The following is a 27782-nucleotide window of genomic DNA, read 5'->3' as shown; positions in this document are numbered from 1 at the left end:
CATTAGCGTCTGCTGTCCCCCCAGCACACCTGTACATCTGATACCGGGGCCTGCTGCCCTCCCAGCACACCTGTACGTGTGACATTAGCGTCTGCTGCCCTCCCAGCACACGCGTACGTGTGACACCAGCGCCCGCTGCCGCCCCAGCACACCCGTACGTGTGACACCAGCGCCCGCTGTCTCCCCAGCACACCCATAGGCGTGACACCAGCGCCCGCTGCCCTCCCAGCACACCCGTACGCGTGACACCAGCGCCCGCTGCCCTCCCAGCACACCCATAGGCGTGACACCAGCGCCCGCTGCCCTCCCAGCACACCCGTACGCGTGACACCAGCGCCCGCTGCCCTCCCAGCACACCCATAGGCGTGACACCAGCGCCCGCTGCCGCCCCAGCACACCCGTACGCGTGACGCCAGCGCCCGCCGGCGGCTCCGGGCCGCGCTCCCGCCCGCAGCGGCTCGGCGCAGCAACACGCGGCCGGTCGCGCCGCCCGCGCTGCCTGAGGGGCGCCGCGGGGCCGCCGCCGCCACCCCGGCTGCCGGGCGCTGATCGTCATTTGACGTCATTTCCGCATGCGGGCCGGCGGCCTCTCCCGCCAGGTGCGCCCCGAGCAGACTCTATGGTGAGGCGCCGGGCGTTGGGTGAGGGCAGACGGACCCGCGCGGCCCCGCCGGGCCCCGTGCCCCCGCTGCCCTCCGCCGCAGCCTCCGCCCGGGCGGCCTCCTGCCCCGCGAGACGGACGTCGCGGCAGCCATGAGCGTGGCGGAGCGGCCTGAGGAGACGGCCGCGGCCAGCCGCAGGCGCTCGCTGGGTACGTGAGGGGCGGACGGGCCGGGAGCGGGTGCGAGGCGGCCCTCAGAGGGGCTGGGGCCGGGGCCGGGGCCGGGGCCGGGGCCGCCTGCGGGGAGCCGGCCGTGCGCCATCAGCCTGGGCTTTGGCTCCATCGGCCGCTCCTGGGGAAGGTGGTCAAAGGCCTCATGACCGAGCTCACTCCGGGATGAAACTCGTGCCGTTATCGTTCTCTCCCTTGTGGTGGGAAATCCATAGGTGTGGCCCTATAAAGTTTTTTGTCTTCCGAGAATTCCGATAACTCATAGTTTGGCCGTACGAAATATACAGTAATTGTTTGCTATTTCCTGCAAACTTTTGGAGTTCAGCGTGTGGTGCTGTAATGAAGTCTTTCTTTATGTATTTTGAGTGACAGGCTAAGACCTTTATTTGGTGGGCCTGGGTTTATTCACTAACTGTGAAAGCAAAGCGTGGGGAAATGTGTAAAAATTGAGTTATTGTTGGTTTGTAGCCAGAACTGACATTTCCCCATTTTCTTTCAACTCTGCTGCTCCTCAGATAAAACTGTTCACCAGGAAGCTCGTGATATAGGACTGGGAATAAGGGAGAGATAAAGAGAGGGAGGAAAAAAAGATCAGTTTAGTTGATAAAGTGCAAATAATTATAACTTCAGTAATTAAAAGCTTTTCATTTCAAAACAGGAAAATATCATTGCTCTAGGTGAAACTTCAGGTGCATGCTGATCTGTCACATTCAACCTTGTTGTTCTTTGGTGTAGGTCCTAGTGATGCATCTCCAGATGAAGGAGTAGTAGAAGATCTGCCTTTAATAGATGAGAAAGCTGTAGAGCAGCTAACTGAAGGATTGATTTCTCATTATCTGCCTGATCTTCAGCGATCAAAATCAGCACTACAGGAACTTACGTAAGCAAGTTTTTAAAACAACTTCTTATAGATGCATACTGTGCCACTTTTTTCAATGTAATGTTCTAGCAACCCTTAACTCTAATGTAGCTTGGTGTAGAATTTTTATGTTCTGACTATGACATCCTGAATAATTAAGTGATCTGCAGAAGTACCAGAGGACATATAGGCTGCAGTGTAACCTAGCAGAACTTTGAAGAATGTATAATGCTAGAACACTAAAATCCCCAAAGCCAGGTATGGCAGAAGACATGTAGATTTCTTAAATACTTGTTCACTCCTGTAGTGGGAAATCTGCTGAAACCTGGATTTATTTTACTTGCAAAGATGTAGCTCATAGTCAGGACAGCTTGTAGTGTGGCATATTGTTTTTTGTCCAGTATTGCAAAAGATACACTTGGAAAATAAAATTAAGGAGGTAAACTGTTAAGATTGTTTTTTTTAATGTTGACATCTCACTGATAACTGAGAAAAGTTTATTTCAAATGTAGGCTGGATCTGCCATGGGACACAGAGATACTGGAAAGGGCTTTACACAGATCCACCCATCTCATGTTTTGCAGGGCACATTGGTTTAGGTTTCATGGTGTGATCATGCTGCAGCCAAGGACAGACAGTGTCTGGAAAGACCTTAACTGATTTGTTTGGGATGAAGGATCTACCTAAGTTCTATACAGAAATAACTTAGTCCTGCAGCATGATGCAGAAACACCTGACTGTAAAGTCAAGGGCTAATTGTTTTTCCCATCATCCAGCCCGGGGTGTTTGCTCACTGCAACCTCCAGAGTGTTGCTGAGAGTTTTGGATGTACATCCTGGATACCCATGCTGTATGATGCCAGCTGAATTTGTTTGTACTCAGCTGGCATTTTTTTGAAACCATATACTTGTAACTGGAATCACATAGTGATGCATCGGAGGAATCTGACATCAAGAAGCGTGTATTTATATCATTATGATCAAAAGTATTTAAAGGGCTGATTGAAAATCAAATGTGCTACTTTGGTTTTATGCATCTTTTTGTATTTCAGGCAGAATCAAGTGGTATTACTAGAAACATTAGAACAAGAAATCTCCAAATTCAAAGAGTGTAACTCCATTCTTGATATCAACGTTTTGGTAAGTGCTGTTAATGCTTTCCTAAAGCTCTGATAGGGTAGATTTTCTTGCTGAAGCATCAATAGCAAAAGTGTGTGTTTTCCTCCCTCTTAACGATCTAGAGTTAGAGAACCAACCAGTTCAGATATTTGGGACAAATTGTTGCTGGAGGGAGTGTGGAACCAGCCTATTTCCTTTAAACAGGAAGAGTGCTGGGGAGAAAGAGCGGGCTCACTCAGCCAGTGATAGTAAGTCTAGTTGCTCAGAATCAGTGGCTGAAACAAATGTGTGCTGTTTTTCAGTAGGACTGAGGCCCTAACACGAGCTCTGTGCTCATGGTGCCTGAAACATTGATATATGGTGCATAAAATGGCAATATTTTCATTCTGTTTAATGAGTCTCATTTCAGGGGATAGCTGGGTATACGTGTGGTAGTTCTCTCTATTAATACATGGAATATGTAAGCTTTACATAAAAACTTGCACATGTTTAATTCATTATCAAACTGTTCTGGTAATCACTGTGGTTTGAATTGCTGTTTTGCTGTGTAGCTTTATAAAACAAGTATCCCAGCTTAACACTCACTGCTTTTAACAGTTACGGTTTTTAAGTTTTCAGAAGCTAAACACTACCACAACAAATTAGTGAACATTAGAAATGAAATGATGATGCTCCATGAGAAGACATCAAAGTTAAAAGTGAGTAGGATATGTATTTTCATTTTCCAACACAGAGATATTTAATTATGTATTATTGACTTCCAACTTGTATTTTGGGTGCATGCTAATAGAACCTTCAGGTGTTATGTAAAGTGGCTGTTCTCAGTACTGCCAAACCAGTTATATTTTTAAACTTTCATTTACTCCTACCTCTGTTTGAGCAACTTATGCATCTGAACTACCAGTCAGTCTCAGTGTCATCATCATGCTTTGTTCTGTCACCTAATCTGCTCCATCCCAGCTAGTTCTCTTGATTATTTCAATTTCTGTGCCTTTTTTAATGAAAACTTGATTGTTGTAATAATTTCTCCTTCTAGTTAATGTAATACTAACAGTGACATAAGTTCACTGACTTCATGCTATATAGACAGTCTCTGGTTACATTCTGGCAAGATTAGTCCTTCAGTCCTCCGTATTCAACAGGAGGATTTTCTCTTGGACACAACAAATTGCACAGTACACGTGAGACTGGAGGAAATCCAGCTTGTGTTTTCCTGTGTAGGTCACAGACTTGTCGTTTCTGAACATTCAGATGGAAGTGGGAGGGAGGAAGCAAAAAGGATCAATTCATTCAGTGTTCAGTCATAAGCAGGGTTGGGTTGGAGAAAGCAATGTTCAGAGAAGGGGAGGGATTTTGTTTGTAGCTCCAATTTAAATACAGCTATAAAACTTACAATTATTGTCTCTTTAGAAAAGAGCACTTAAGCTGCAACAAAAGAGGCAGAAGGAGGAACTAGAACGAGAACAGCAACGTGAGAAGGAACTTGAAAGAGAGAAGCAGTTAACAGCAAAACCTGCTAGAAGGACGTGAAACAACTTGTCTGCTGAAATAATCATTTCTGCATTCTCTGAAATTAAGGCAGACTTTGCTTAGCCTGGCCTATAGCTGTTACTAGCAACAGTCTATATTATAAATTCCAGAATTGTAATAATAGACTTGGTAACATTCAGATTTTGTCATTTCAGCCATTGAAGTTGCCTTCCTTTGTAATGCTATGCAGTTTGATATTATTATAAGTTAATTTATATATATGTATATAGGAGAACTTAGGCATCACAGTATTGAATACTTTTCATTTGTTCTTGTGCTGGTAGAATTCTGAGAGTTATTTGGTGACTGGCATACGTGTTTTTCAAACAATATACTAGTTAAATTTCAGTTGTCATCATCAGACTTCACTCACTGCCTATTTCACTGAAACTGCTTTGATTTGAGCAGCTGGGATCACTCTTTGGTTCCCTGGTTCATAAATATTGACTTTTTGTGCAGCCTTGGTTTGGTCCATCTCTAACAAACTGAAGAAACTTCCATTGTCTTTGCCTATAAACTAATTGTATTACAGCAGGCTTTTGGGTATCAGGTAACTTAAAAACAGCTTTAAAATAACTTCTGAGTAAGTTCCCATTTGAATTGTGTGTGAGGAGCAGAGCACTAAAAGTTATCAACATGGATCTGTACACAATGCAGAGATTAATGAATTTGTACTTCCACAAACTTCTGAGTCAAAGCAGGGCACTGTTGCTTCCCTAATGGTTCAACAGGAAGACTATGTGGCCTAAGCAATTGTTTGTGTGATTAGAAGTGTAGTATCTCTATTTTGTGTGACAAAACAGAACCAAAACTAAACAACTTCCACTTGATGTGAAATTCAGTTACCAGTAGGAAAAGCTGCTGCAGGTAGGCTTTTTTTTTTCCTTAACAAAGTATTTGTTTGCATCTTGGGGCTGTGTAAGAGAATTTTATTATTCTGGCCTCAGCCAAATTGATGCTCATTAGTGTATGCTGATGATGTGTGGAATGGAGGTTGATCTGCATTTCCCTGAATGTAATTGCTTTCTTGCAGCACTTGGTGTGAACTTGCATTCAAATGAATGTACATGTTGTCTAGACTGGCAAAAGAGCTTTAAACTATTTGTTCCTACAGTCTAACAAACTAGTTACTTTCTATTTGTGTTGGTTTTAGGTAGTAATATAAGTGGTGTGTTTTGCACTAAGATGAAGGGTAAGCTATGTAAAGTTTTCCATGAAATACGTACAGTGAGGTATCAGAGGGGCACAATAAATTTCCCTTTTTATCCTTTTTAGATGATTTACTCAGTGTACACCTACCTGGACTCTTGTGAACTCCCAGTTTCCTGTTCGTAGTATGTGTCTTTTTTGTGAAAGACATGCTCTTAACGAGTAATCCTCCAACATGCAAGGTAAACTGAGATCATGTTTTGTGGCAAGGAGAGCAAACTACTTCAAAGTACTCTGAAGAGACACTGAAACACTGTTACTGAAGCATAATAGATTAAAACTTTCCATGGGTGTTTTTCCTTTAAGCTGAATTGTGTCTATTAATTGCCAGTGGATTATTGACCGTGCTGTGCTTTGTATGAATTTCTAAAAGAAATGTAAAGAATTTCCACAGTCCTTTTTTGGAGCAGAATGTACATAAGTGAGTGCTGATTAAATATTTTATTTTGTATTGTAATTTCAAAATTAGATGCTGGGAAGTTAAACCTTTCTTATTAAAGTATAACATGAAACCAGGTGCCTCGCTATCCAAACTGGGGTTAAATTCCGGTGGTGTTTCTTGATTTGTGTTCCCTTATCTAGAATCCAACTACAGTTTGGAATTGTGTTTGCACTCTTTGAAGAACTGTGGGTTTTTTTTCCAAAGAACTGCAGGCATTTTTTGTGCTTGTTTCACAAACCGTGGCTACTGTTAGTGAAAATATAGAAGCCTAAGCATAGAAACTGATGCTTTTGCAGTTGCTTATTTCAGTGTCTCTTTGGATTAATTTCTGAACAAAGGAATAAAAGCTTGCAGGACTTGCCTGAGGAATCGTGTACACACACATAAAAATAACTTTTCCCATAGAATTGTAGTAAAATCTGGGTTTTGTATGACTAAGGAACTAATTTTACTAAATGACCTTTCTGTAATAAAGGGGGGAAATATGAATTAACGTGTATAGGAGGAAGTTTGGTCGGTTTACATAAGTTCTTTTATGAATGAGCTCTTAAATTATTTCAATCAGAGCTACAGTGCATTATCTCCATAGGAGGATGTTCTTCCAAATGCTCTTCTTGTGTCTTAAAGTGTAAAAAGTAAATGCCACATTAGACATTTCCTTACTAACTTACTGTTCCATCCACATGAGGAGACGCAGCTGGCTGCATCCTTCTTAGAAACAGGTAAAATGACAGCTTTAAAACAGGTGGGTTTTTCAGCATTGTTTCATACCCTGTGTCCTTGCTGTTTTTTAAGCTGTCAAGCCACGGCAGCAGGAGATAGCTAACTGTGCAGTAACCCTTTGAATTTTTATTCTGTAAGGTTCTGCAAGTTGAGGAATGACCACTGCTAAGTGAGGAGTCTTGGTTTCCTGTGCTTTCATCTTTGCTGTTGTTAACCTGATTGCTTCATTTGGGTTCCCCCACCCATAGCTGTACGGTTTTACGTGAGCCAGTTTTTAATCTGGTGAAATCTGGCTCTGTCACTAATGGTGGTAGCTCTGCCATGTTCATAAGCCTTTTGGAAAATGGCTACAGAATATTTTCTTTGGTTTTATTCTGTGTGCTGTGATCATAGCATGAATAATAATAACATAAAAGTTGTTTCTGTAGCTGTTGTTTTGGGGTTCTAGCAGCTGAGAGAGTTCTCTGGCTGATTTATTCCAAATGATGCTTCAGCAGACCCTTTCTGCCACCTCCTGCTTGCATCTCTGCTGGCTGATCTTGATTTTCATTCTGAACTTGGCACTTTAATGCCTCACCTTACAAGGGTCAATTTTTTTATAAACCTCATTCAGTCTAACTGGTTATTTGATCTTTGTTGGATTAGTTGTGAGCTGAAGTTGCTAGGTTTCCAGTCTTCAAAATTGAGCAGAACTATCTTACGCTGTTTTGCTTCTGCTTTTTTTTTTGTGTTGCTTGGTTTTTGTCAGCCTTACAGATGCTGTCATTTAGGGGTATACTAGAAGAAATATCTCCCAAGAAAAAAGCATTCATGATGTGAGAAAATTACTGCTCTTCTTCTGCATTGTGCAGTGTTACTAGAATTCATTTGAGATTTTGCTCACTATCAGATAGACACTTCCTACAGAAGAATAATCCCCATGTAAGCCCACACAGATATGTCCGGTGGAAGGGTCCAGATAAGGAATGGGCAAGGACACGTGCATTCTGGGCTTCCCAGGAGGGCCTGGTGAGCAGGGAGTGTTACCCATTGACTGCTCCTGCAGCCACCAGGGGCTGCTGGCCCTGAGGAGGTGTGTGCCAGCCCTCCCACTGCAGCTCCCGCCCTCTCCTCCCACCTGGGCTTTGTAGGAGGGTCAGGCAGTGAGCCCTCCAGCTGCGGGAGGGTTCTGTGCTGCTGCTAAGTGCTTCTTTGATGTTTACTTTCTGCGTTTTAAGGTACTCATTTAAGTAATTTCTTTAATAAACCGCAGGCCATGTCTGTAAGGAGTCAGTTGGACATGAGAGCATAAAGAAGATATTTTAGTGTTTTGAATCAATCCTAAAGATACACATTAAAAAAGTCATAAAATACTTTTTTTTTCAGGGACAGAAATGAGGATCAACCTTTTAGAACAAAAAATGTGGAAAAAAGGCTGCAGTCTGATCAGAGGGTCAGAGTTCAGATCAGAGGGATTTTAAGGATACTGTCTTTTCTTGGTACATTTTATAGTCTAGTAGAGCCCATGGAAATGGAAATGTCTAACAGCTTTCAAAAATGAGCCTTTGCCTCTACAAGGGAATGCACTGTTATCAAATGTCATTTATTAGTATTAATCTAGTAAGTGTCTTGGGTTTTTTTCTAATGCAAATGTAATTATTTTTCCATTTTTCTGTCCACAGAAAAGGACAGCTAGATTAAGATTTGGGGTTGCTGCTTATGAGGTAACCTGATGAAGTTCAGATGTCGAAATATCAGTGCTGACTAGGTTACAGCTGCTGTAGTGGTTGTGAGGTGAGTGACCTGTGCTAAGTAGATCTAGGTGGGACTTACAGGCCAGTGCCAGCTGAATGTGCAGCAGGGATCCAGATTTAACATTGGAGTTAAGGTTTGTTTCAAAACTTAGAGAAGCACATGTGTTTACATCTGAAAACCAAACCCTCTCAGGATTAAGAAAAGGGAAGGCACTAGACTAAAACTGGAAAGGTTCATCTAGGTGACAGTGCTTTTGAGTAGAATAATGTCGTGCAGGTCTTCCATGGAGCTAGTGTTAGATGTGCCAAGTCTTACACAAGCAACAGGAAAAAAAATACTCTTTTTTGTTTCAGAGGCCTCTTGACTTTGGGCTTTCTTTTATTATGTTTACATATTTCAGCCTGCTGTAGCTGCTTCTACATAGCTGTGGAAGGCATTACAGAAACGTGACATACCTGTATGGAACTACTAAATACTGCAGGGTTGCTTTGAAAGGGTAACAGAACCTGTCAGATTGATATATTTTGCCTAAACCTGCTTCTTGCTTTGTGTATTTTTGTGAGATCAGCCATCCAGGGGGAATGATAGCACTGGGTTTTGCAAGCAGGCAGAACGTGGTGTTATTCAGGTGTTCAGTGCTGTGGCCTCGTCTCAAACAACCTCTGTACCTGGCAGGGAGTGTATGCCAGAACAGAGGTGAATTGTCAGACTTGACTTTATGACTACTGGCCTTCAGCCATAAGTTGAGAAAAGCAACTGAAGCTTCTGTTCTACAAATAGAAGCACAAAATAACACAGAGTGTAAGACAAGCAGCACAAGCAAGCTGAGAGTATTTGTTAGCCAGTTTGCTGCTGTCTGGCCATCAAGAGTGGCAGTGCAGTTGTGCTGAACAAGTGACAACTGTGGAGCTGGGACAGAGAAACCATTCTTGTTTGGAAGAATGATGGCAATGTGTGCCTGATGCACCTGGGGACTGACACATGTACCCCTTTTCAAAGGGACACCCCGCAGAATGTCTCAGTCCCCTCTCAACGTGTGGTCAGTGGAACAACCTCATGGTATCTTTCCATCTAACTCCTTAACATCTTTCCCACAATCTTCATAGCTTTCCACAATTGATTATAGCAGCTGAGCAGTTTTACCTGTGCAGAAACTTTGTGTGAAGAGGGGAAAGTTGAGCCTGAGAAGGAAATGGCCTGACACATCATTTGGATCTGTCGGTTGCTTGATGCCTAGGAGCTGGCATAAGTAATGTTGTCTGTGTGTGTGTGTGTGTTACTCTCAGCACTAATCTTCACATGACTTTTTTTTGGCTTGACAAATATGACTTAGTGGATTAACAGAAGTTATTGTTTCACACTGTTACCATGCCATAAATCAAAGGCCCTCTAAAGTTTTTTTGGAAAATACTGTAAAGCTTGTCCCAGCAGAGGATTGCAGTTAGCTGAATAGAAACAGATGGCAGCCCTGCTCTCTGCTCCTACTTCAGCTGAAAGGATCTTTTTTCTCTGTGCATCCAGGTGAGTTAGACCCTGATTTCAGCTTAGGGCTCTTAACAGTTTGACATAGTTTTGTATCTTAATTTTTCATGTATTTTTTTAATATGGTGGGATTCCAGGCTGAAGTCTGTTTTTTGACATGGTGAGCTGGAAGAGCAATTGGTTTGATGACATTCAGGGGGAAAAAAAAGATTTAACCCAAACCCACAGGCAAAGCTGCTGTGACACTGCAACCTGTTCAACTTTCAGCGCTGGCAGGTCGGCTAACGGAGTTTGGACCTTTACCTGACCGATAGTTGGCGGTCCGGGCTGCCGACAGGCACAGCATGTCGCCGAGGCGCAGCGCCCAACAGCCTGCACGACCGCCGCCCAGGCCGGGCCCCCTGGCTCCCGGCCGGACCCGGCCTTTGCCCGCGGCCCGGGCAGCCTCTGCCCCGCCAGCTCCGCCCCGCCGCTCCTGGCGGCACCCGCCGCCCCCTGCGCGCAGTCCTTCCCCCGCCCCGCTCCCCGGCACGGGCGGGTAAGTGCGGGGCACCGCCGCCGCCGGACCGCAGCTCGGGGCCGTCCCGCCCGCCTTGGCCTGACGGGAGACGGCAGGGGCACGGCCCGGCGGCCGAGGCCGAGGGCTCAGCCTGGCCGTGAGGGAGAGGAGTTCCCGGTGCGCTGTGGGGAGAGGGGCAGCGGGGGCGGCCGTGCTGTCACGGAACGGAGGTCCGGGTGCGCTGTGGGGAGAGGGGCAGCGGGGGCGGCCGTGCTGTCAGGGAACGGAGGTCCGGGTGCGCTGTGGGGAGAGGGGCAGCGGGGGCGGCCGTGCTGTCAGGGAACGGAGGTCCCGGTGCGCTGTGGGGAATGGCGCAGCGGTGGCTGGCCGGGCTGTTGGGGAGCGGAATTCCGGGTCCGTCCTGGCGAGAGGGACAGCGGTGGTCCTGGGTTCGCCGTGGCGAGCAAGGGCCGAGACAGCCCGAGGCGGGCGGGCCGAAGGGGAAGGCGGGCCTCGGTCGTGAGCAGGACGGCCCGGCCCGGCCCGGCCCGGCGGGGCAGTCTGCGGGCCTCGGTCTCTGCCCCTGCTCTGGACTTCCTGCAGGACCGGGTGCCTCTGGCCTCGGGGCCGGGCGAGAAGGAGGGCTGTACCTCCATTGCAGTACCCACAGCCACGGCTGTTCAGAACTGTCGAGTCCCCGGCAGCAGCACCCTCTGTGTTGTGCAGCACCTCACCTTGGTGTGGAGATGGGCTTACCGAAAGGCAGCTCCTGCCAGGGCTGTGGTTGCTTCTATTGGTACCTCGAGATGTCCGACCCGGGCAGCAGCCGCAGAGGCAGGTGGACCTGCCGGGTGGCTAGCGAAGGGACTGGTAACCGGTTCCCTGTTGTGAACTTGATTGGTAAAGCAGATATGCTTTGTCACGGGGTGAAAACCCGCTGCCTGCCGTGCTAGCACACTGATGCTGCGGAGTATTTGCGCCCGGGTGGAATATTTGAACTGTTAATCTGTGGCAAACCATTTGGAGGACAGTCATAATGATCTTTACTCTCGGTAATAACACTTTTCTAACTTCATCTCTTCTCACTCTCTGTAATAACCTGGCTCAATTAAATAGTCATTGGAAGCTAAGCCTATGATAAGTATTCCAGAGAGGAAAAAAATGTGGTTGTCATGAGTATCTCTACATGTCTAGGCACTGCTTGTGTCTGTCAAGGTTTATTTAATGGATATGAATCTATGTACCTGACACAAGAATGATTTGTAACACTTGGTATTCTGCGTGTGTCCCTTGGGTCTGAGGTTTTCTAGTTCCTATTGTTTTTTTCACTGAAAACTCACTAGTTTTATATTTGTACTACCTTAATCTGCTTAATGGCATTCACATGCTAAATAATACCAAGCTTTTCTGGCCAGTCTTAACTGTGATTTATTTAAAGTGCATTTTCTTCAATATGAAACAGACTTATTCTAAAACCACACAAGCAAAAATAGCCTTACAGTAAAGGGAAAAGAGAGTGATGGCTGGAAATGTGAAGGCACCGAGTAGCTTCAAGCCAAGTCTGTTTAAAAATAAATCTGTTTTTAAAGAAGGGGAAAAAAAGTCCCACGTTTGACATGCTCTCTGTCCTGGTAGAAGTGGCTTTTTTTTGTGGGCTATGAGTCACATCACCCTATTTTTTTATGTGGTGCAAGGTGAGTTGTGCTGCAGAAGTGTTACACAAGCAGCTGGTGCTGTGGCAAACCTTGAAGCATTCAAGACCAGCCTTACCTCTCATGCTGATGGAACTAGTTTTCTACAGCAGAACTGTCTCAGTTAAGCAGAGCCCTTGCTAAGGCAGAGAAGTGCACTGGAGGCCTTACTTCTCTAGGCACTGCTGTGAGACTTGCGTACAAATCTTCATTAGGAATGTGATTTCATGCTATGTAAGGCTAATATCAACTGTCATGTTTTGCTGTGTGTGGTTTAGAGGATGACAGATAAGTGTGCTGTGTTAAAATGATCTTGCAAAAGCCTAAAATTTCATCCCAGTTCAGTAGGCTCACTACGAATTTTCCCCTTTACAATGGTTTTTGTTCTGTAGTTCTCCTGTTGCTTTATCTCTGGTGTCCAAAGTAAAGGGCTGACTTCATCATACAGCTGCTAAGTTGAGAGTTTAATATGAAGGATTTCATTGGGTTTTTAAACAGCTGTCTACAAATGGCACATCAAATTGTTTCTGTTTACTCTGAAACAACTTACAAGCAACACACTACTGCATTCTCAGCAATGAGGCTGCCATTGGTTAAGGTACATCCTGTGTGTGCTCATAAGCACCCTTCAGAATCTATATGGTGAGAGAGGATGATTCATTAGTTACCATGACAAAAATGAAGTCTTGTTCTCTCGGTTAGGAAATGCTGTGTGTTGTTAACCAGCAGGCACTGTGTGTTTAATAAAACCCCAAACACAGTCCTGCACTCTGAGCTTCTGGAAGCAGGGTGTCCCTCTGCAAACCCTCTCTCAAACGGAAGTTGCAAAATGTACTCTTCACCATTCATCCCTCTCAGACTTGGAGAAAGTAGAACACATCTCCACCAGGTAACTTTTATTTCTAGGGCCTGAACATTTTCCTCCCCTTGTTTGAACATTCTGTCCACATCTTTAAGTAAGTGCCTGCACTACACAGGCGATGAAAGGGCTTTCTAAAGTGAAACTAACGGGTTTTTATTTTGAATGAGGAGGGGAAGGAGAAGAAGAGCTCTGCTGGAAACTTCCTGTAAAACAAAATGACTAAAATACAGTGGAAACCTCTGAGATTTTTCCTTTATCTCTAATTAATTGTACTATAAGGATTAGTAATGGTATTTCATAAAGGATTCGGGGTACATGGAGATGGGGGATGTTAAGACAGCACATGAAAGTGCAAAATTGGTTGCTCAACTACATCCAGCATAGTGGAAAATTTTTTTGAAGCTGACCTTGAAAGATTTCCTTTAAAATACTGGAGGTTTCTAGTTTAGTTTTCAGACTCCTGTCTCTAAATACCATAAATGAGTTCTACCCTTTTAAAGTGAAAAAGCTGGAATTCTTGCCTGGTTACTCAAGAAACTAAACAAAAGGGAGCAGCTGTAGAACACAGGAAAGTCTTGTCATAAGTTGCTTTTCAGATTACAGTGCTTATTCATTCTTTATTGGCAATGTGGCAATAAGGAACTGAATTAAAATGACTTTATACCTGTTTTATCACTAAAAAGCTAAAAACTGATATTCAACGTGTGCAAACAATGGCTTTAGAACAAAAGCTCTTGTTCAGTCTAGCAGAGGGAGGGAAATGTGGGTTAACCTTGATGGTCTTCTAGGTAACGCAATTGCATATCCAAGTGCTACAATTGTCAGGCTATATCATGCTTTAAGGTTCTGGCTTTCGCTTCTCAGGTGACAGGGTGCAGCAATAGCAAGGATAAGGATGGCTATCCAGCCTTTCTTTTCCAGCTGCTTTGCTGATTCAAAAGCTAAGAGGTGGCTGTGGTTGGAGAATGAAGTATTGTGTGTGTACTCAATGATCTCAGATCCAGGAAAGAGTAAACTCATGTTTCATTGAACTTTGTTTTCCTGTCAAGCTTAGGGCTCACTACTTCTGCAAGAACAGACTAATCACATGCTCTTGCGCCATGGAACTTGGCACGTTTACGTTTACTTGGCTTGCACTGCTCAAGGGAAGTGAGAAGGGGCACGTCTGAGGTGTGTGGATGCTGGTACATCCTAACATTTAAATACAAATGTAAAGATGTGGTTGGCTGATGGTGGAATGGCACTTGGTATGTTTGCACAGCTACCTTCTTCAGTATTCTCTTTCCTTTTTGCAGCACTTGTCTCTTGGGGACTGTAACATTACAACTCCACATTACAGCTGAAGTTACAGCAGATGCATCACCTGCACTGTAGGATCAGATGTGCTTTCCTGACACAAGAACCAGAGCACGTTCTTAGGCTTTGTTAGAATTCATTTACTTGTATGACATTTCGGTGTCCTGGCAGAGGTCATGATTGACCTTTTATTTTTCCTTTTTTTCTTCCTCAAATTTATTACAATCCATTTGCAAATCAGTCCTTTTGCTGCAACAATGATTTTGAACTTGACTCAAAGACTCATCCAGGCATATCAGTAAATGTAAATTCTACCTTCTGCAATTGTTAATGGTGCCTTCGCTTATCTTGTAGCTCCGCACTTACTGAAAAATGTCAGCAATTGGAGTGGTCTCCTGTTCCAGTCTCCGTCCTGGTGTAAAGTGGCTGAAACCAGGGATGCAGCAAATGAACTCCTTCGGCTTACATACAGCAGCCAGGTGTGCTGCCAAGGATTACTATGAAGTACTTGTTTTGGGTGGAGGCGCTGGTGGAATCACCATGAGTGCTCGGATGAAGAGGAAAGTGGGAGCAGGAAATGTGGCTGTTGTTGAGCCGAGTACGGTACGTCTTCCTCTGCTCTAAAACATTGACCAGAGTAAGCCTTGAACATGACTTCTTCGGTGTGAGGGTGAGGGAGCACTGGAACAGGCTGCCCAAATGGGTTGTTTAATCTCCTTCTTTGGAGACATTAAAAACTCACCTGGATGAGTTCCTGTGTGATCTACTCTAGGTTGTCCTGCTCTGGCAGGGGGTTTGGACTGGATGATTTTCAAGGTCCCTTCCAGCCCTTATGATTCTGTGATTTTGTGATATATGACCAGATTGGTCTGGTTCTCATCCCTCTACAACCTCATGTTTTTACCTGTGGAGAGGAAGCCATGTGTCTGTCTTTTAGAAGGTTTTGCATGAAATGTATTGCTCCACAGCATGCATCCCTCTAGCTTATTCACACAAAAGTCTTGGTTATTTATACAGCTTCCTTTGTGGAGAATAACACAATGTTAGGAGCACCTTGCTTCCTCTTTGGAATGATGTGCCTTCATCTGAAAGTCCCTTTAAACACTTCTAAAATGTCCTTTTGAACATTTCTTTCAGACTCATTACTATCAGCCACTGTGGACCCTGGTTGGCGGTGGTGCAAAGCAGCTGGCAGCATCTGCACGACCAACGGGAAGTGTAATGCCTAAAGGTGTCGAGTGGATCAAATCTCGAGTTACAGCATTGGATCCAGAGAAGAACTGCATCTGGCTGGAGAACGATACCAAGGTCATGATTTAATAAAAAACCCCTCCATACATTGGTCTCTTATTCTATGTCATGGGTTGTCTGTCCACCTTCTGTACATCTGCTTGGAACTGCCTATTGAGTAAGGACCTTCCTCCAGCATACTCGGTCTTATGACAAGTACTTGATCCTAAAATCTTTTTCTGTTAAATTCATTATAGATAACTATGTGACATCAACTTAAAATGTCATTATCATAAGTCTTTTCCCAGTTTATAGTGAATTGAACACAAGGGAATATTTTGCTCCAAACACTTGGGTTTGTGTATAGCAAAGGCCCTGTGTATAACTCCTAATGCAGTTAGCATTTTAACTAGAAAATGTCCTTAGAGCTTAACATTTGCATTACTAATGCTCCCTATATCTCCTTTATCTATGAGTGTTGCTGTCAGATAACTTCAGTTTGCATGAAGGTAATGTTTGAGGTTTCATCTAAAATACTTTTTTTCCCTCTTACGCAACAGGTATCTTATAAATATCTGATAATTGCCCTTGGGATTAGCCTGCATTATGAAAAGGTATTTGTTTTACACTAATCAAGTTCTTACTGGTTATATTTGCACTACATACCCATATGATTCACTAAAGTAAATGGCTTTTCAGTACACTTTTTTTACTGCAAGATGTTGAACACTAAATATGAATTAAAGAGACAGAAGACAGCCTAATGACTACTCCTTCCACAGATCTCTACGTAATAACACCAATTACCCTTGTCAAGGTCTTTTAAGGCTTTGTTGCATTACATGGCAATGTCAGCAGATGGGGAAGCAAGTTAAATGTAGAATTTACCATCAGTCTATAATAATGCAATAATGTGTGCTGACTGTAGTCCAAATCATCTTTGATGTGCATAGAAGTGTAGGCACAGACATAGCTTGGACCAGCCAGCTTGAATAAAGATGGTAGGGATAAGTTAATGCAGCTGGCATGCTACTTCAGAAACAGGTGCTGCAAGTTAATCAATTGGGCCCTGGGTGATCTCATGGGCAGAAGCAGCATATAAGGAGGTAGCTAGCAAAGGAAGGGTGGCTTCAAGTCAGCTCTGGTGGTTGTACTACGTTGCCCCTGTACGTCTCTGCACGTGCATTACTTAGACCCTCTACGTCTTTGAGTGATTACTGCCTTCACAACAACAACATAGAAGCAAGGAACACACAACAGTCAGTAAAATCTGCCCTGCAGAATTAATTTGACCCACCCTCACCTTTCTTAAAGGATGTGCTTCTAAAGGAACCCACTGAGTTGCCACAAGTATGTTTAAACAGGCCCTGGGGCTTTCTCATCCTTGGCTTTCCTGTAGGCTTTCTACAGTGGCACTTGGAGGAAGGTGATAATGCCACTGTAGGTGGTGACCAGTGATATGAAGGAGGAGGAAAACACAAAGGCAAAATGTTTGAGCAGTTTGACTCTTGTGGGTTTAACCTGATCTGAATATGATGTAGTACCTAAGAATGTATTTGAGTGTCTCTTTGAAAAGCTTCCAAGGCATACACAAAGCAGGAGCTAGCCTGATGAATTCTGGTGATTAGCGTAGTGGAATAAGGAGCTGTATTGTGTTCAGTGACCCTCTCAGTCTTCATATGTATCTCTTCAGCACAACCAGATAAATTCAGTATTTAGGTAGAAACTATGTAATACATTAATTCACTATTACTGTGTAGTGAATAAAATCCATAGTAACAGATTTATATGGCTCTAAAATGAAAGAAGACAGTTTAAAAAGAGGGTTAGTTTCTCTTATTTGCCTTCACCAACAGCAGCATACTTCCTGGTATAGACTGTACTGTCCCAAACACATTGTAGTGCATGTAAAATGACTGATTTTCTCAGTGAATTTCTGCAATCCATTGTGTTGAAATGGGAGCAGCTTCCTTTCTCACAAGCAGATGCTCAGGCATAGTAGGAGTAGTGGGAAAATAATTATTGCAACTGACCACTGAAAAGTTTCATTCAGCTTATAAATTCTCATACTGCCTGTGGGTTTTTTTCTTTTACATGATTTGTACTTACTTTGAGGTGGCAATGACTTTATATATTCTTACTCTGAATTTCATGCACTTGAGTCTGGGTTTGCACTGAACACTGAATGCTACAGCTGTTGCAGACCAGAGTTATTGCAGTAAATGGTATATCTACTAATTAATCCACGAAATGCTAATGGAAATAATCTGTTTGATTGCTAGGCTTACTTTCATTATGACAAATAACAAGCATGTATGTGTTTTCTTTTTGCTGGAGACTTCTTACATGTTTTTTCTCAAGTCTGCCTTTAATACTTGGTAATGATGTGAAATTTTTTGTCATCTGTACTTGAAACTTTAATTTCATTCTCTTAGATCAAAGGCTTGCCTGAAGGTTTTCATCACCCTAAAATAGGTTCAAATTATTCAGTTCATACAGTAGAGAAAACATGGAAAGCTTTACAAGATTTCAAGGAAGGAAATGCCATCTTCACTTTTCCAAATACTCCAGTGAAGTGTGCAGGGGCTCCTCAGAAGATCATGTATTTATCAGAGGCCTACTGGAGGAAAGTAAGTATTTTACTCTCTCTGCCATTGCTTGTTCCCACAGTTGGAAGGAAGGCTTGTTCTAAGGGGTTCGTATTCTCTTTAAAACAACTGAAAACCACACAAGAGGAATGTGACTCGGGATTATTAAAGTGACTGAGTTGCTTTATCTGGTGTTAATGTGTAATAAAGAAGGTAACTGCATCATACATAAATATTTAGCATATACTTAGTACTGGAGAAGCTTGTAGAACTTGGAATCCATAAGGAAATAACTACTTACTCTGCTTTTGGTGAGCTACAGATACAACTGTGCTCAGCCTAATTTCTAACTTCAGGTGGTGCACTATAACAACACTGTCTGGAATAAAGTCATTTTTGTGACTTTAAGTACTTAATGCCTCTTCCCATTTGTCTTTCTGGTAGTCTGAAAAGTGGCTATGCTTGCTCCTTGTGGGACATTGTCTTGGCATCAGGAGTCTTAGCCACACTGGCAGAGCAAGCTTAGTGGAAACAAAAGATAAATTTAAGTGAAAGTGCCAGGCTTCACATGTGTTTAAGTTTCATGAGTTATCTACTTGACAAGTTATCTGAAATGCATACAAGTGAAGGTTTTGGATAGCTATATAATGCCAAACTGCTACAAGTGCTTAACCTGTATACGGCAGCTCCTCCAGGAGTTGAATCCACCTCGTCTCACTCTTAATGTGTGTGGGATGTTTTCAGTGTCTCACTCAGAAAGGGCAAAGATTATCCTGTCTAGCTTCTGACATGGTGGGAAATAGCTGTATCCCAAGAGTTCTAATAATATCTCATTAATAATTGAACTGCATTAATAGTTCTATCAGCCCTTTGTTAGTGCAACATAGTTCTTTTGTCTCTGGTAGCCTGTCACGGTTTCTTAATAGAAAAGGCTAATTTGATCTCTCTGTGCAGACAGGAAAACGCTCCAAAGCAAACATAATGTTCAACACTTCACTTGGTGTCATTTTTGGTGTTAAGAAGTACGCTGATGCATTGCTGGAAATAATAAAGGAGAGGAATATTGCTGTTAACTACAAACACAACCTCGTAGAAGTTCGAGCAGACAAGCAGGAAGCTGTGTTTGAAAACTTGGACAAACCCGGAGTGACTGAAGTTCACCAGGTCAGGAGTTCTCAGACCTCTTCTTTGGTTCTATTTCTTTTCCTTGTATACTGTAACATAACTGCCACACTGTAATAACATAACGTCTGCTTGATTGTTTACTGCTGTTTCCTCCTGAGAGTACCATCTCCAACTTTAGCAGGAGATATAAAAGTTTAAAGTGGAGAGAAGAAAAAAATATTTCATTAACCATGCCTGGAGCCCTGTATGTCTTGGTGTAACTTGGGAATGTTTACAGGGTATATGGAGGAGCACAAATTCCTGTTACAGCAATCTAAATGGAGTTGCCTGATAAGGCTCATGTTAGCAGAAGCCTGAACTTCAAATTTGATAGCGAATTTTCCTTCCATATACTTGTGTCTTTAAAAAACACCAACCAAGAAGACTCCTCTCCACACCGGGCTTGTTTTGCCTATATCAACACAAGTATAATTTGTTTAGATAAACTAGCTGTTGAGTGCCTTTTCTTTCTGTCTAGTATGAAATGCTTCATGTCACACCTCCGATGGGGCCACCTGATGTACTGATCAACAGTCCTGTCTCGGATGGAATTGGCTGGGTGGATGTAGATAAAGAAACTCTGCAACACAAAAAGTATCCTAATGTATTTGGTATTGGAGACTGCACCAACCTTCCAACATCAAAAACTGCTGCAGCCGTAGGTAAAGTTGTGTATGTAATGAGAAGTATGGGAGTGACAGTAAGCTTTCTGTTTAGTTTGTTACTCCTGAGGTGTGATTTCAGTTGTTTCCAGCTTTCAAAGACCTATGTCTCCTGGGCCAACTTATTAGCTACAGGCTATGCTGATGCCATTAAACCTCAGTTCTCTTGATCCAAACACCTCACAGATAGCTCTATTTTCAGTGTTCACAGAATGACATGAGTGTGTTACCCTTGTGTTTCATCACTATTCAGTAACAAACTTGCTGCTCTATCTCAGCAGCTCATGCTCATGTGTCAGCTAACTGATAAGTCACCACTGAAGGATCACATGTTCTGTACTTGTAGCCACGGGGTCCAATATAAAACCACTTCTGATATACAGACTCACAACAGAAAAAGAAGTCAGGCTCTACAGTATGTTATTGGTGTAACTTGCAGGATGTAACTTGAAGTCAACTATTCCAGTAAATGGGTCTAGCATACTTCCCTTTGAGCACTGGAAACAAACCTTCACTGTGCCAGAATCTTAAGTTTACTTGGGAAGGGTGCAGGTATAATTTAGCATGGGAGAATATGCGTAGGCTAAAAACATACAGCTCAAGTTTCATTCAGCTTTTGTGTGTTGGAAAGTGAAGCCACAGCACTATTCCTTTTTGGTTGTTGGATTGTTTTTTTTCTGGGACTGTAAACTTCCCAAACTGTTTTGATATGTTAGTTCAATTACAGCCAAATTGTCCAAAGAAATGCCTGACTAGTGCTTGCTCTGTGAATAGGTGCTGCATGCAACACCTGAATGCTTTTTTTCTTTCCTCTGTAGCTGCCCAGTCTGGAGTGCTTGATAAAACTATTTCCCTGGTAATGAAGAACCAGTTGCCAACTAAAAAGGTACCTACTGATCTTGTGTTAGGGAGATGTTCTTGAGTGTTATTTCTGTTCTTACACAGGAAGTCTTGCAAGCGGCTGAGCCGCATGAACTGGAAGGCAGGGCGGGCTTTGCAGCAGCAGTTGGGGTGCTAAGGGCTAAATGCTGCATGTCATAATAGTGATCCACTTGTACAATTTATATTCTGAATACTAATGTTAAGAATATTATCTATTTAACGTCCTGACTTCTGAGTTGAAAGTGTAAAGGCTGATTAGTTGGAGTTCTTCACCAATACAAGTGACTGTAGACTAAACCTGCTGACTGGTATACTCCCTGCTCCAGGCCAACCCTTGCAACCTTGACACATCTGTATCTTGTTGCAATTGCATCCCCTGTACAGAATGTGTTCATTTAAGGAGTTAAAGAATAAGGGTTGTACTACAGCTGTTAAGCCTAGAACTCCATTCAAATTTCTGAGAGTTGGCTTTCATATTACATATGGTTTCTCAATTAATATTCCTTGGGGTACTAACCTGAATGTCATCACCCATACTACTGTGACCCAAGTACCCACTGATGTACTGTCTGTTAAAGGCAGCACCAGCTCTTCTCCTGTGCTGGTTACAGTAATAACCAGCAATTAGTGACACAAAGCACTATTCTTCTGGTTTTTTTTCTATTTTAAGCACTGTCATTAAGCAAGTCTACATTGGAAATACAGTGGCTTAGTATTAATGCTATAAATGCAGAAATCTGTGACTTAGTTGGAAATAGGGTTACTGTATGGCTTATAATACCTCAGCATTTAGACCTCACTCGGGTTAACAATAAGGAGGCATTCTTCATTGCAGTACGATGGATACACTTCCTGCCCGCTAGTAACAGGCTACAACAAGGTGATTCTAGCAGAATTTGACTATGATGCTCAGCCTTTGGAGACCTTTCCCATTGACCAGAGTAAGGAGAGAGTAACCATGTACCACATGAAAGCTGATATGATGCCTTTTCTCTATTGGAATGCACTACTGAAGTAAGTATGTCACTTCTGAGCAGGCACAGCTGCTTAGATCATTTGGAAAAAAGCCAGGCAGAGCCCCCTGTTCTGGTTTAGTTCCTTAATGAGCAGAAGGAAATAAAGTGCATCTGTAGTCATGACCAAGACCTCAACTTTGAGGATTCTGGCCACTGCACTATGAACTGGGTGTTAAAGTATGCAGGACTGCTCTTGCCCTGCTGAAAAACCTCACTAAAGCCAAGATGATTCTCCAAAACAACCCCCACCCCTTAGCAAGTGTGGCATTTTATCAGTGTAAAACAGCAGCTGTACCCTCAACCCCTACTTCAGTAGTCTAGGTGTAAAAGCTGATAAAACACCTTTTTCCATTTCTAGGGGATACTGGGGAGGACCAGCTCCTATCAGAAAACTAATGCATTTGGGCTTGAAGTAACTGTTGGTTCTTGGTGTTGTCAAACTTCTCGTGAAGAAAAAAGGAGTCGTCTCTCACTGGATCAATACCTCTCTCCCCTCTTGGCCCACCTTGTAGACTGATTTTTTTCCTTAAATCAAGTTTTCATCCTAATTTCACTTTAACCCTTTCTCAGGCTTAAGCCTTCCTACACTCCTTCTTTAAGCTTTAAGCTACTTCAGGTACATGCACTGGAGTTGGAACTTGCATTAAGCTACAGAGTGCTGCTGAAATCTTCCACAGCAGTCACTAAATCTAAAGCTGTTGTGTATGTGAAATTTTCTCCCTGACTCTAAACTGAATGTCTGCATTGGAGAGCAATGTGTGCACTGGATTTAACAGAATTCAAAGCTAGTAAAATGACCTGAAAACCACTGATTGTTCTCATTTTTTGAGGAGCAAACATCAAGAAGCATACTTGCTGCCTCATTAGATGGACTGTAGAAATTCATGCAGGATACTGCAAGGCTACACTACTCCAAGTACAGGTGTGTAAATATATATATATATATACACACATTCCCAGAACAGCTGTGACAGTTTACATCCATTCTGATCTAGTGTTTTACTCTCACAGGCTAAGAGCTTTGTGAAGAGAATTCATAATAGACTGGAGATGGGAGAAAACTGAGATCATCTGAGGCCAGACACTAGGCTGAAGCACAAATTAAGATGACAGACAAGGGAGAAGTGCTTTTTAATTATGACCATATGAACAAAGTCAGATTTAAGAGTTGAGTCTTCACAGAAGCTGGAACTTTTAGTGGCAAACAGCGTAGGGCAAACAGGAGTCTTCTTCACTCAAAAGAATCAGCAGCAGCTTATTTCTAAACAGAAAGATATACATGAACATATTTCAAGTGATAGCATCATGCTTTTGCAGCATAGCCCTTTAAAAGGGTTGTCCTGAGTTGCCATTGTAGGCATAAAGATGTACCTGCATGTTAAGTATTTCTTCAATCTTATTCTGGATCTGTCCATACACATCATTAAACAGCTCCTCCTTCGATTTTGTTCCATTCAAGTGCACTTAAAGTAAGAAAGTAAGAGAGCTATAACTGAGTGTTCCTGTAAGCCTGTCATCCTCATTTGAAGAGTGAGGATGAACTGAGAACTAGACTCCACCCACTTTCTTTGACTTGTCTCATGCACTTGAGCAATATGTATATCCCAGGTTTGAAAAGCATTCTTATAAAGCAGTCTTTCAGAGAGCCTCATGTTAGTAAAGACTTACCCACATCAACTCCAAGATCTTCCATTATCTTCCTGTGCTTTACATACATAGGCCAAACATGGCCATCAAACAATCCAGGTGGATCTGGTACGGTGTAATTCCTTGAACTATAAATTAAGACATTGTTATTCAATAGTAGCCTAATTAGTCTGTGGAAATAACAGTTGATTCAGTTCCTATACACACGAGCCTGAGCCCATTGTCTCCCATGCAGTCTCTGAAATTATCAAAAAGTTGGTATTGAGCATAAGCTGCAAGCATACTCTAAAAGCTGAGTTTGATGTGTGCATTTAAAGTGTTCAAGATGCAAAAATGATTCCTAAAACAGATTTAAACATTGATAAATAGCTTTCTCTGAAAGCTTTAGCAGAACTCAGGTAGTGTCTGCTTATGCCTCTAAAACCTGAGTTTTTTCAAGTCTAACATCTTCCATTTGCATTAAGCACAGTGTATATGTGTACAACAATACAGCCAAATATAAAAGCCCAGGATAGTTTAAGACCTGAGAACCATGCCATTAAAAAAAACTCAGAAGAGGAGAAAGCCTAGTGAAAGGTTTGTGCTGGCACTGAGCATTAGTCTCGAACACAAAGCAGTTTGTTAGGAAACTTTGGGGTTGGTTTGGTGAGGCGTAACCCAAAATCTATCCTTTCTTATCTAAAAGTCTTGAACAGAGCAAGATGTTACTGGGCTAAGAAGAGAACTTATAAACATACCTTCTTCTCCTTTTACACTCTTCATATGGAATAGAAAGAAAGTATCGATGGTGGAATACATCAATCAGTGGCCTGAAAAAGATCCACGTTTGGTTACTGCTAGACTGTTTGATTAGTAGTCGGAAAGGTAAAACTGCATCCATTTGCTGCATCTAGAGCTATCTTCAGAGTTGTGACCACCATTAATATTAGCTGCTAACTCTTGGTTTAGAACAGGTCTTTTTATTCCCTTAAAGGTTTACCTGGCATGTAAAATTGTGTAAAAATCGAAGTCACACTTGATTACCTGTAAGTGTAAAGCAGGAAGCCTTCAACAATAAGAATATGGATTGTTTCATCTCCTCCTTCCTTATCTTCTATGATCTGGGCATCCAGTGTGTTGTTGATCCCATGAGAACGTTCAAACTTGACTGGGTTTTTTATCCAAGCATTTATGGTACTCATCATAGCTTCCATATCCAATGCACTAATCACTAAACATAAAACAGACAACTATCATTAAGCAGGAATTAAGTACTATCTACTAGGAGTTGGTACCAAAAAAAGCAACATAAAAAAGAGAAAAAACAAAGTAAACTTATGAGTTAGACTTTGATAACACTGTAGCAAAGCCTTACCATCATACTGTTTAAATCCATCTTCAACTTCTATTTCATCTTGGGGCTGAAACAGCAGTAAGAAAAAACTGCTTGGTCAGCACAGCTACTGGAAAGCTTGATATTTCTTTCAAAGCAACATTCAAGGCCTGAACCCCGAAGCTACAAAGAGGAATCTTAACCCTCCACCAGGTTTCTTTGCATGCAGATAAAAAGCATTAGTAACGAGGCTAAGATAAAGTAGCCTGCTCCGTTATCACCCCACCAGCACAAGCATACCGTACGGCACTCAGAGAAAATGGAAAGTCACTGGGGCATACTACAGCGCAGGCCTATCCCGCAGCCGCACCGTCACCCCAGCCAAGCAGTGACGAGGAGCCGCCGCGGACGGTCCAGGGAACCCAGGGGAGCTGGGAAGCGCGGGCAGGCCGGCGCATGAGGCGGGCAGGGCGCCAGGAAGGGAGGGCGGAAGCACGCGGGGGGTCACCCCTCTTCTTCCCTCGCACTGCGGAGAGAGGGCGGCCGCCCGCCTCACCTTGAAGAAGTCATCCTGGTGCACCACGCTGCAGTTGGGCAGGGCCTGCATCAGCTTGCGGGTGAGGGTGGTCTTGCCGCCATTGGTGACCCTGAGGGGGAGCGCGCGGCCGTGGGGAAGCGCCGCGGGGCACGTGCGCGCGCTGCCCCGTCCCCTCTCCCTCCATCACCCCCCCCCCCCCAATCCCCCATCCCCTATCCCCGCTCCGGGCTGGCCACCGCGGCAGCGGCACGCGGAGAAGGGCCGCGGGGGGGAGGGCCCCGCGCCCGGGCCCCGCTCCCCCTCCCCCGGGCCGGCCCGCAGCTCTCACCCGCCGATGCCGATAATGATGTTCATGGTGTCTGTGGCAGCTGCCCGGCCCGACTCCTACAGCGTGCTCCTGAGGGGAGGGGGGGGGCGGGAGGATGGGGACCCGGCGTCTCCGGTACCGGCCGCCTACGTGCCTGAGCCGGGACTCGGGGAAGGGGGGAAGAAAGGGACTGGAGAAAGAGGAGAAGGTAGAAGGGGGAAGAAACCCAACGTCAACTGCTGGACAACGCCATGGTCGGAGAAAGAGGGAGCAGCAGCAGAGCTGGTCCGCGCCGCACCAGAGCGGTCCGCAAAGGGAGGCCGCTACCCGCTGCATAGGGCTTCCCCTCACGCTCCTGCGCGCCCATTGGGTGGCAGCAGCGGCCGCTGCGGCCAATGGAGAGCGCGCAACGCGGACGTTGTACCGCTATTGGGTAGAGCGCGCTCACTCACACCCGATAGGCTCGCAGCGCGGCCGCTCGGCGGCGCTCATTGGCTGGCGCGCTGGGGGCGGCAGCTGCGCCAATGGCAGGAGCGTCGCGCCCGTGGTGGGGCGGGGCCGTGGCGCGCGCGCTGTGAGGCTCCTTGAGGCCGCGCGTTGCGGGCGGCGCCGGCGCTGCGGCAGCGATCGGCAACAATCGGCAGCGATCGGCAACAATCGGCAGCGATCGGCGCCGCGGCGCCCCCCGGCGGGACTGGCTTCTGAGCCGCCGCCCTCTGCGCTGCTTCGCTCTGGCAGCGAGGGGCCGGTGGCCGGTGACCGGGAGTGCGCCAAGGGCGGCGGGGCCGCGCTGCGCGCCCCGAGGAGGGCGGAGCGGGTGTCGGTTCTGCTGTTTGTGCCCGGGGCCGCTGTAGGGGCTCCGGCGGCAGCGGCGGGCAGGCGCCTGCGCTTCGCTGCGGCGGCTGCTCGCCTATGAGCCCTTAGTAATAACCCCATCCCACAGGCCTCAGGGAGCCTCGGCACCCCGCTGCAGAGAGCGGCCTGGCTCCCAGCCAGACGCCGCCGGTGTGCCGCGGTCCCCGGCAGCCCGGAGGGACGAGCAGAGGCACCGGGACGTCGCCTCCTCTGCGGCGGGTCTCAGCTCGGCAGGGCCGCTCGGGGCGAGCGAAGGGGCACGAAATCCCGGCGGCGATGCGCTCCGCTCGGCGGCACTGCACCCCCGCAGTGTTCCCTTGTGCGGACACCTGCCTTCGAGGTCAATGTGTGTCTTTTGGCATATGAAGTAGGGAGTTTTCATAGGCGTGTAAGGAATTGGAGTGGGAAATGTGGAGTGGAGGGTTTGTGTCCTGCAGTTGCCAGTTCCCCGCTCCTGCATTTCCTTGGCAGTTGTTTGGTCCCAGCAAACTGCCTCACCCCTGATTTTAAAGACTTTTTCTCTTCTATGAAGAAAGCCTATGGTCAAAGCCTTTAAAACAATAATCGGTTTCTTTTTGTTAACGTTCAATTCCATCACTGACAAACGAGTAACTCAGTACTTGTTGCCAACCTTTCAGCTTGTTCCTCATCTCTTCCTCATCTTTGCTAGTTTTGTTCTGATAAGACTCCAACCAAATCTCACATGATTTTTCTCAGTTATTTTTATCCTTCAAACAGAATACATATAATCTCTTGGCTTTTGTTCATTGATGAGGGTAATGGACAAACAGTTAAAACTACGGTTTTCTTCCCCTCCCCCGTGTTGTGACTGAGCCCATTTACACTTGGAAATAGAGGAGCTGCCTTGGTGCTTTCTGTGTTGTTTTGAGGTTTGTGTTTTGTTTTGTTTTTCAAATCTCCTCAGACTACACCCAAATTCCTTAGATTAACATTACCAACACACCTAATGGAGATCTTAGATAAAACCCTAATCTCAGCTTTCCATGAAGCTTCAGGATGGCAGAACCTAAATATATAACCATATGCTACATAATAATGTAGTTTGAGGACTACATCTCAAACTGAACTTAATCTGTGAATTAATAGTGCTTTTTCCATGCAGTTAAATTCACTGCCACACGATTTCAGCCATTTGGCTCCAAGGTTCTTGCAAAGTCTTGGTAATTTATGGGGTTCACTTTTCACCAAGCAAGATGTGCTTCTCGAGTTTCATGCTCAAAACTAATTTTTGACCTAGAAATAAAATCTTCACTGCTTTTTACCCTGCCTCACCGTGCACATGT

The 27782-nt window shown here is 44.5% G+C and overlaps 3 protein-coding genes across 7 annotated transcripts; 2 read left to right on the top strand and 1 right to left on the bottom strand.

Annotated features, from left to right (window-relative positions):
* The first annotated feature begins 483 nt into the window (after window positions 1-483).
* BLOC1S6 (biogenesis of lysosomal organelles complex 1 subunit 6) lies at window positions 484-7128 on the top strand. The gene is made up of 5 exons (XM_062000362.1): window positions 484-811; window positions 1568-1712; window positions 2743-2830; window positions 3421-3507; window positions 4220-7128. The coding sequence occupies exons 1-5, from the start codon at window positions 754-756 to the stop codon at window positions 4337-4339; spliced, it is 498 nt and encodes a 165-aa protein (XP_061856346.1). The 5' UTR covers window positions 484-753; the 3' UTR covers window positions 4340-7128.
* SQOR (sulfide quinone oxidoreductase) lies at window positions 3422-22627 on the top strand. 5 transcript variants are annotated; one of them, XM_062000360.1, is made up of 10 exons: window positions 3422-3507; window positions 14632-14880; window positions 15415-15585; window positions 16068-16121; window positions 17943-18137; window positions 19050-19259; window positions 19738-19921; window positions 20740-20807; window positions 21639-21817; window positions 22178-22627. In XM_062000360.1, exons 2-10 carry the CDS (start codon window positions 14650-14652, stop codon window positions 22233-22235), a joined length of 1350 nt encoding a protein of 449 aa, XP_061856344.1. In that variant the 5' UTR covers window positions 3422-3507; window positions 14632-14649; the 3' UTR covers window positions 22236-22627. The 5 variants fall into 5 exon arrangements, with proteins under 5 accessions (XP_061856344.1, XP_061856339.1, XP_061856340.1 ...); XM_062000355.1 differs by lacking the exon at window positions 3422-3507 and adding an exon at window positions 7970-8486; XM_062000356.1 differs by lacking the exon at window positions 3422-3507 and adding an exon at window positions 10474-10605.
* Window positions 22628-22920: 293 nt separating this feature from the next.
* Window positions 22921-25963, bottom strand: LOC104560875 (nicotinamide riboside kinase 2-like). The gene is made up of 8 exons (XM_062000361.1): window positions 25645-25963; window positions 25335-25425; window positions 24821-24866; window positions 24490-24676; window positions 24204-24275; window positions 23488-23594; window positions 23191-23282; window positions 22921-23080 (listed from the first exon to the last, which is right to left on the bottom strand). Exons 1-8 carry the CDS (start codon window positions 25668-25670, stop codon window positions 23075-23077), a joined length of 627 nt encoding a protein of 208 aa, XP_061856345.1. The 5' UTR covers window positions 25671-25963; the 3' UTR covers window positions 22921-23074.
* Window positions 25964-27782: the final 1819 nt, after the last annotated feature.

This window comes from Colius striatus, chromosome 7, assembly GCF_028858725.1.
Source record: "Colius striatus isolate bColStr4 chromosome 7, bColStr4.1.hap1, whole genome shotgun sequence".
NCBI classification, from domain to species: domain Eukaryota; kingdom Metazoa; phylum Chordata; class Aves; order Coliiformes; family Coliidae; genus Colius; species Colius striatus.
The sequence above is the reverse complement of the archived record's forward strand: the minus strand, read 5'-3'. Positions and strand labels throughout refer to the sequence as shown.

What these genes read in the sequence shown, in the direction of transcription:
- LOC104560875 (XM_062000361.1), bottom strand. Translation starts at nt 25,670, where the DNA reads ATGAACATCATTATCGGCATCGGCGG. An exon ending in TTCCTGCTTTACACTTACAG is followed by an intron (nt 24,276 to 24,489) that starts GTAATCAAGTGT and finishes GATCTTTTTCAG; the next exon opens with GCCACTGATTGATGTATTCC. An exon ending in GAGTGTAAAAGGAGAAGAAG is followed by an intron (nt 23,595 to 24,203) that starts GTATGTTTATAA and finishes CTTAATTTATAG; the next exon opens with TTCAAGGAATTACACCGTAC.
- BLOC1S6 (XM_062000362.1), top strand. Translation starts at nt 754, where the DNA reads ATGAGCGTGGCGGAGCGGCCTGAGGAGACGGCCGCGGCCAGCCGCAGG. An exon ending in CAGCCGCAGGCGCTCGCTGG is followed by an intron (nt 812 to 1,567) that starts GTACGTGAGGGG and finishes TCTTTGGTGTAG; the next exon opens with GTCCTAGTGATGCATCTCCA. An exon ending in TCAGCACTACAGGAACTTAC is followed by an intron (nt 1,713 to 2,742) that starts GTAAGCAAGTTT and finishes TTTGTATTTCAG; the next exon opens with GCAGAATCAAGTGGTATTAC.
- SQOR (XM_062000360.1), top strand. Translation starts at nt 14,650, where the DNA reads ATGTCAGCAATTGGAGTGGTCTCCTGTTCCAGTCTCCGTCCTGGTGTA. An exon ending in CTGTTGTTGAGCCGAGTACG is followed by an intron (nt 14,881 to 15,414) that starts GTACGTCTTCCT and finishes CATTTCTTTCAG; the next exon opens with ACTCATTACTATCAGCCACT. An exon ending in ACCAGTTGCCAACTAAAAAG is followed by an intron (nt 20,808 to 21,638) that starts GTACCTACTGAT and finishes TCTTCATTGCAG; the next exon opens with TACGATGGATACACTTCCTG.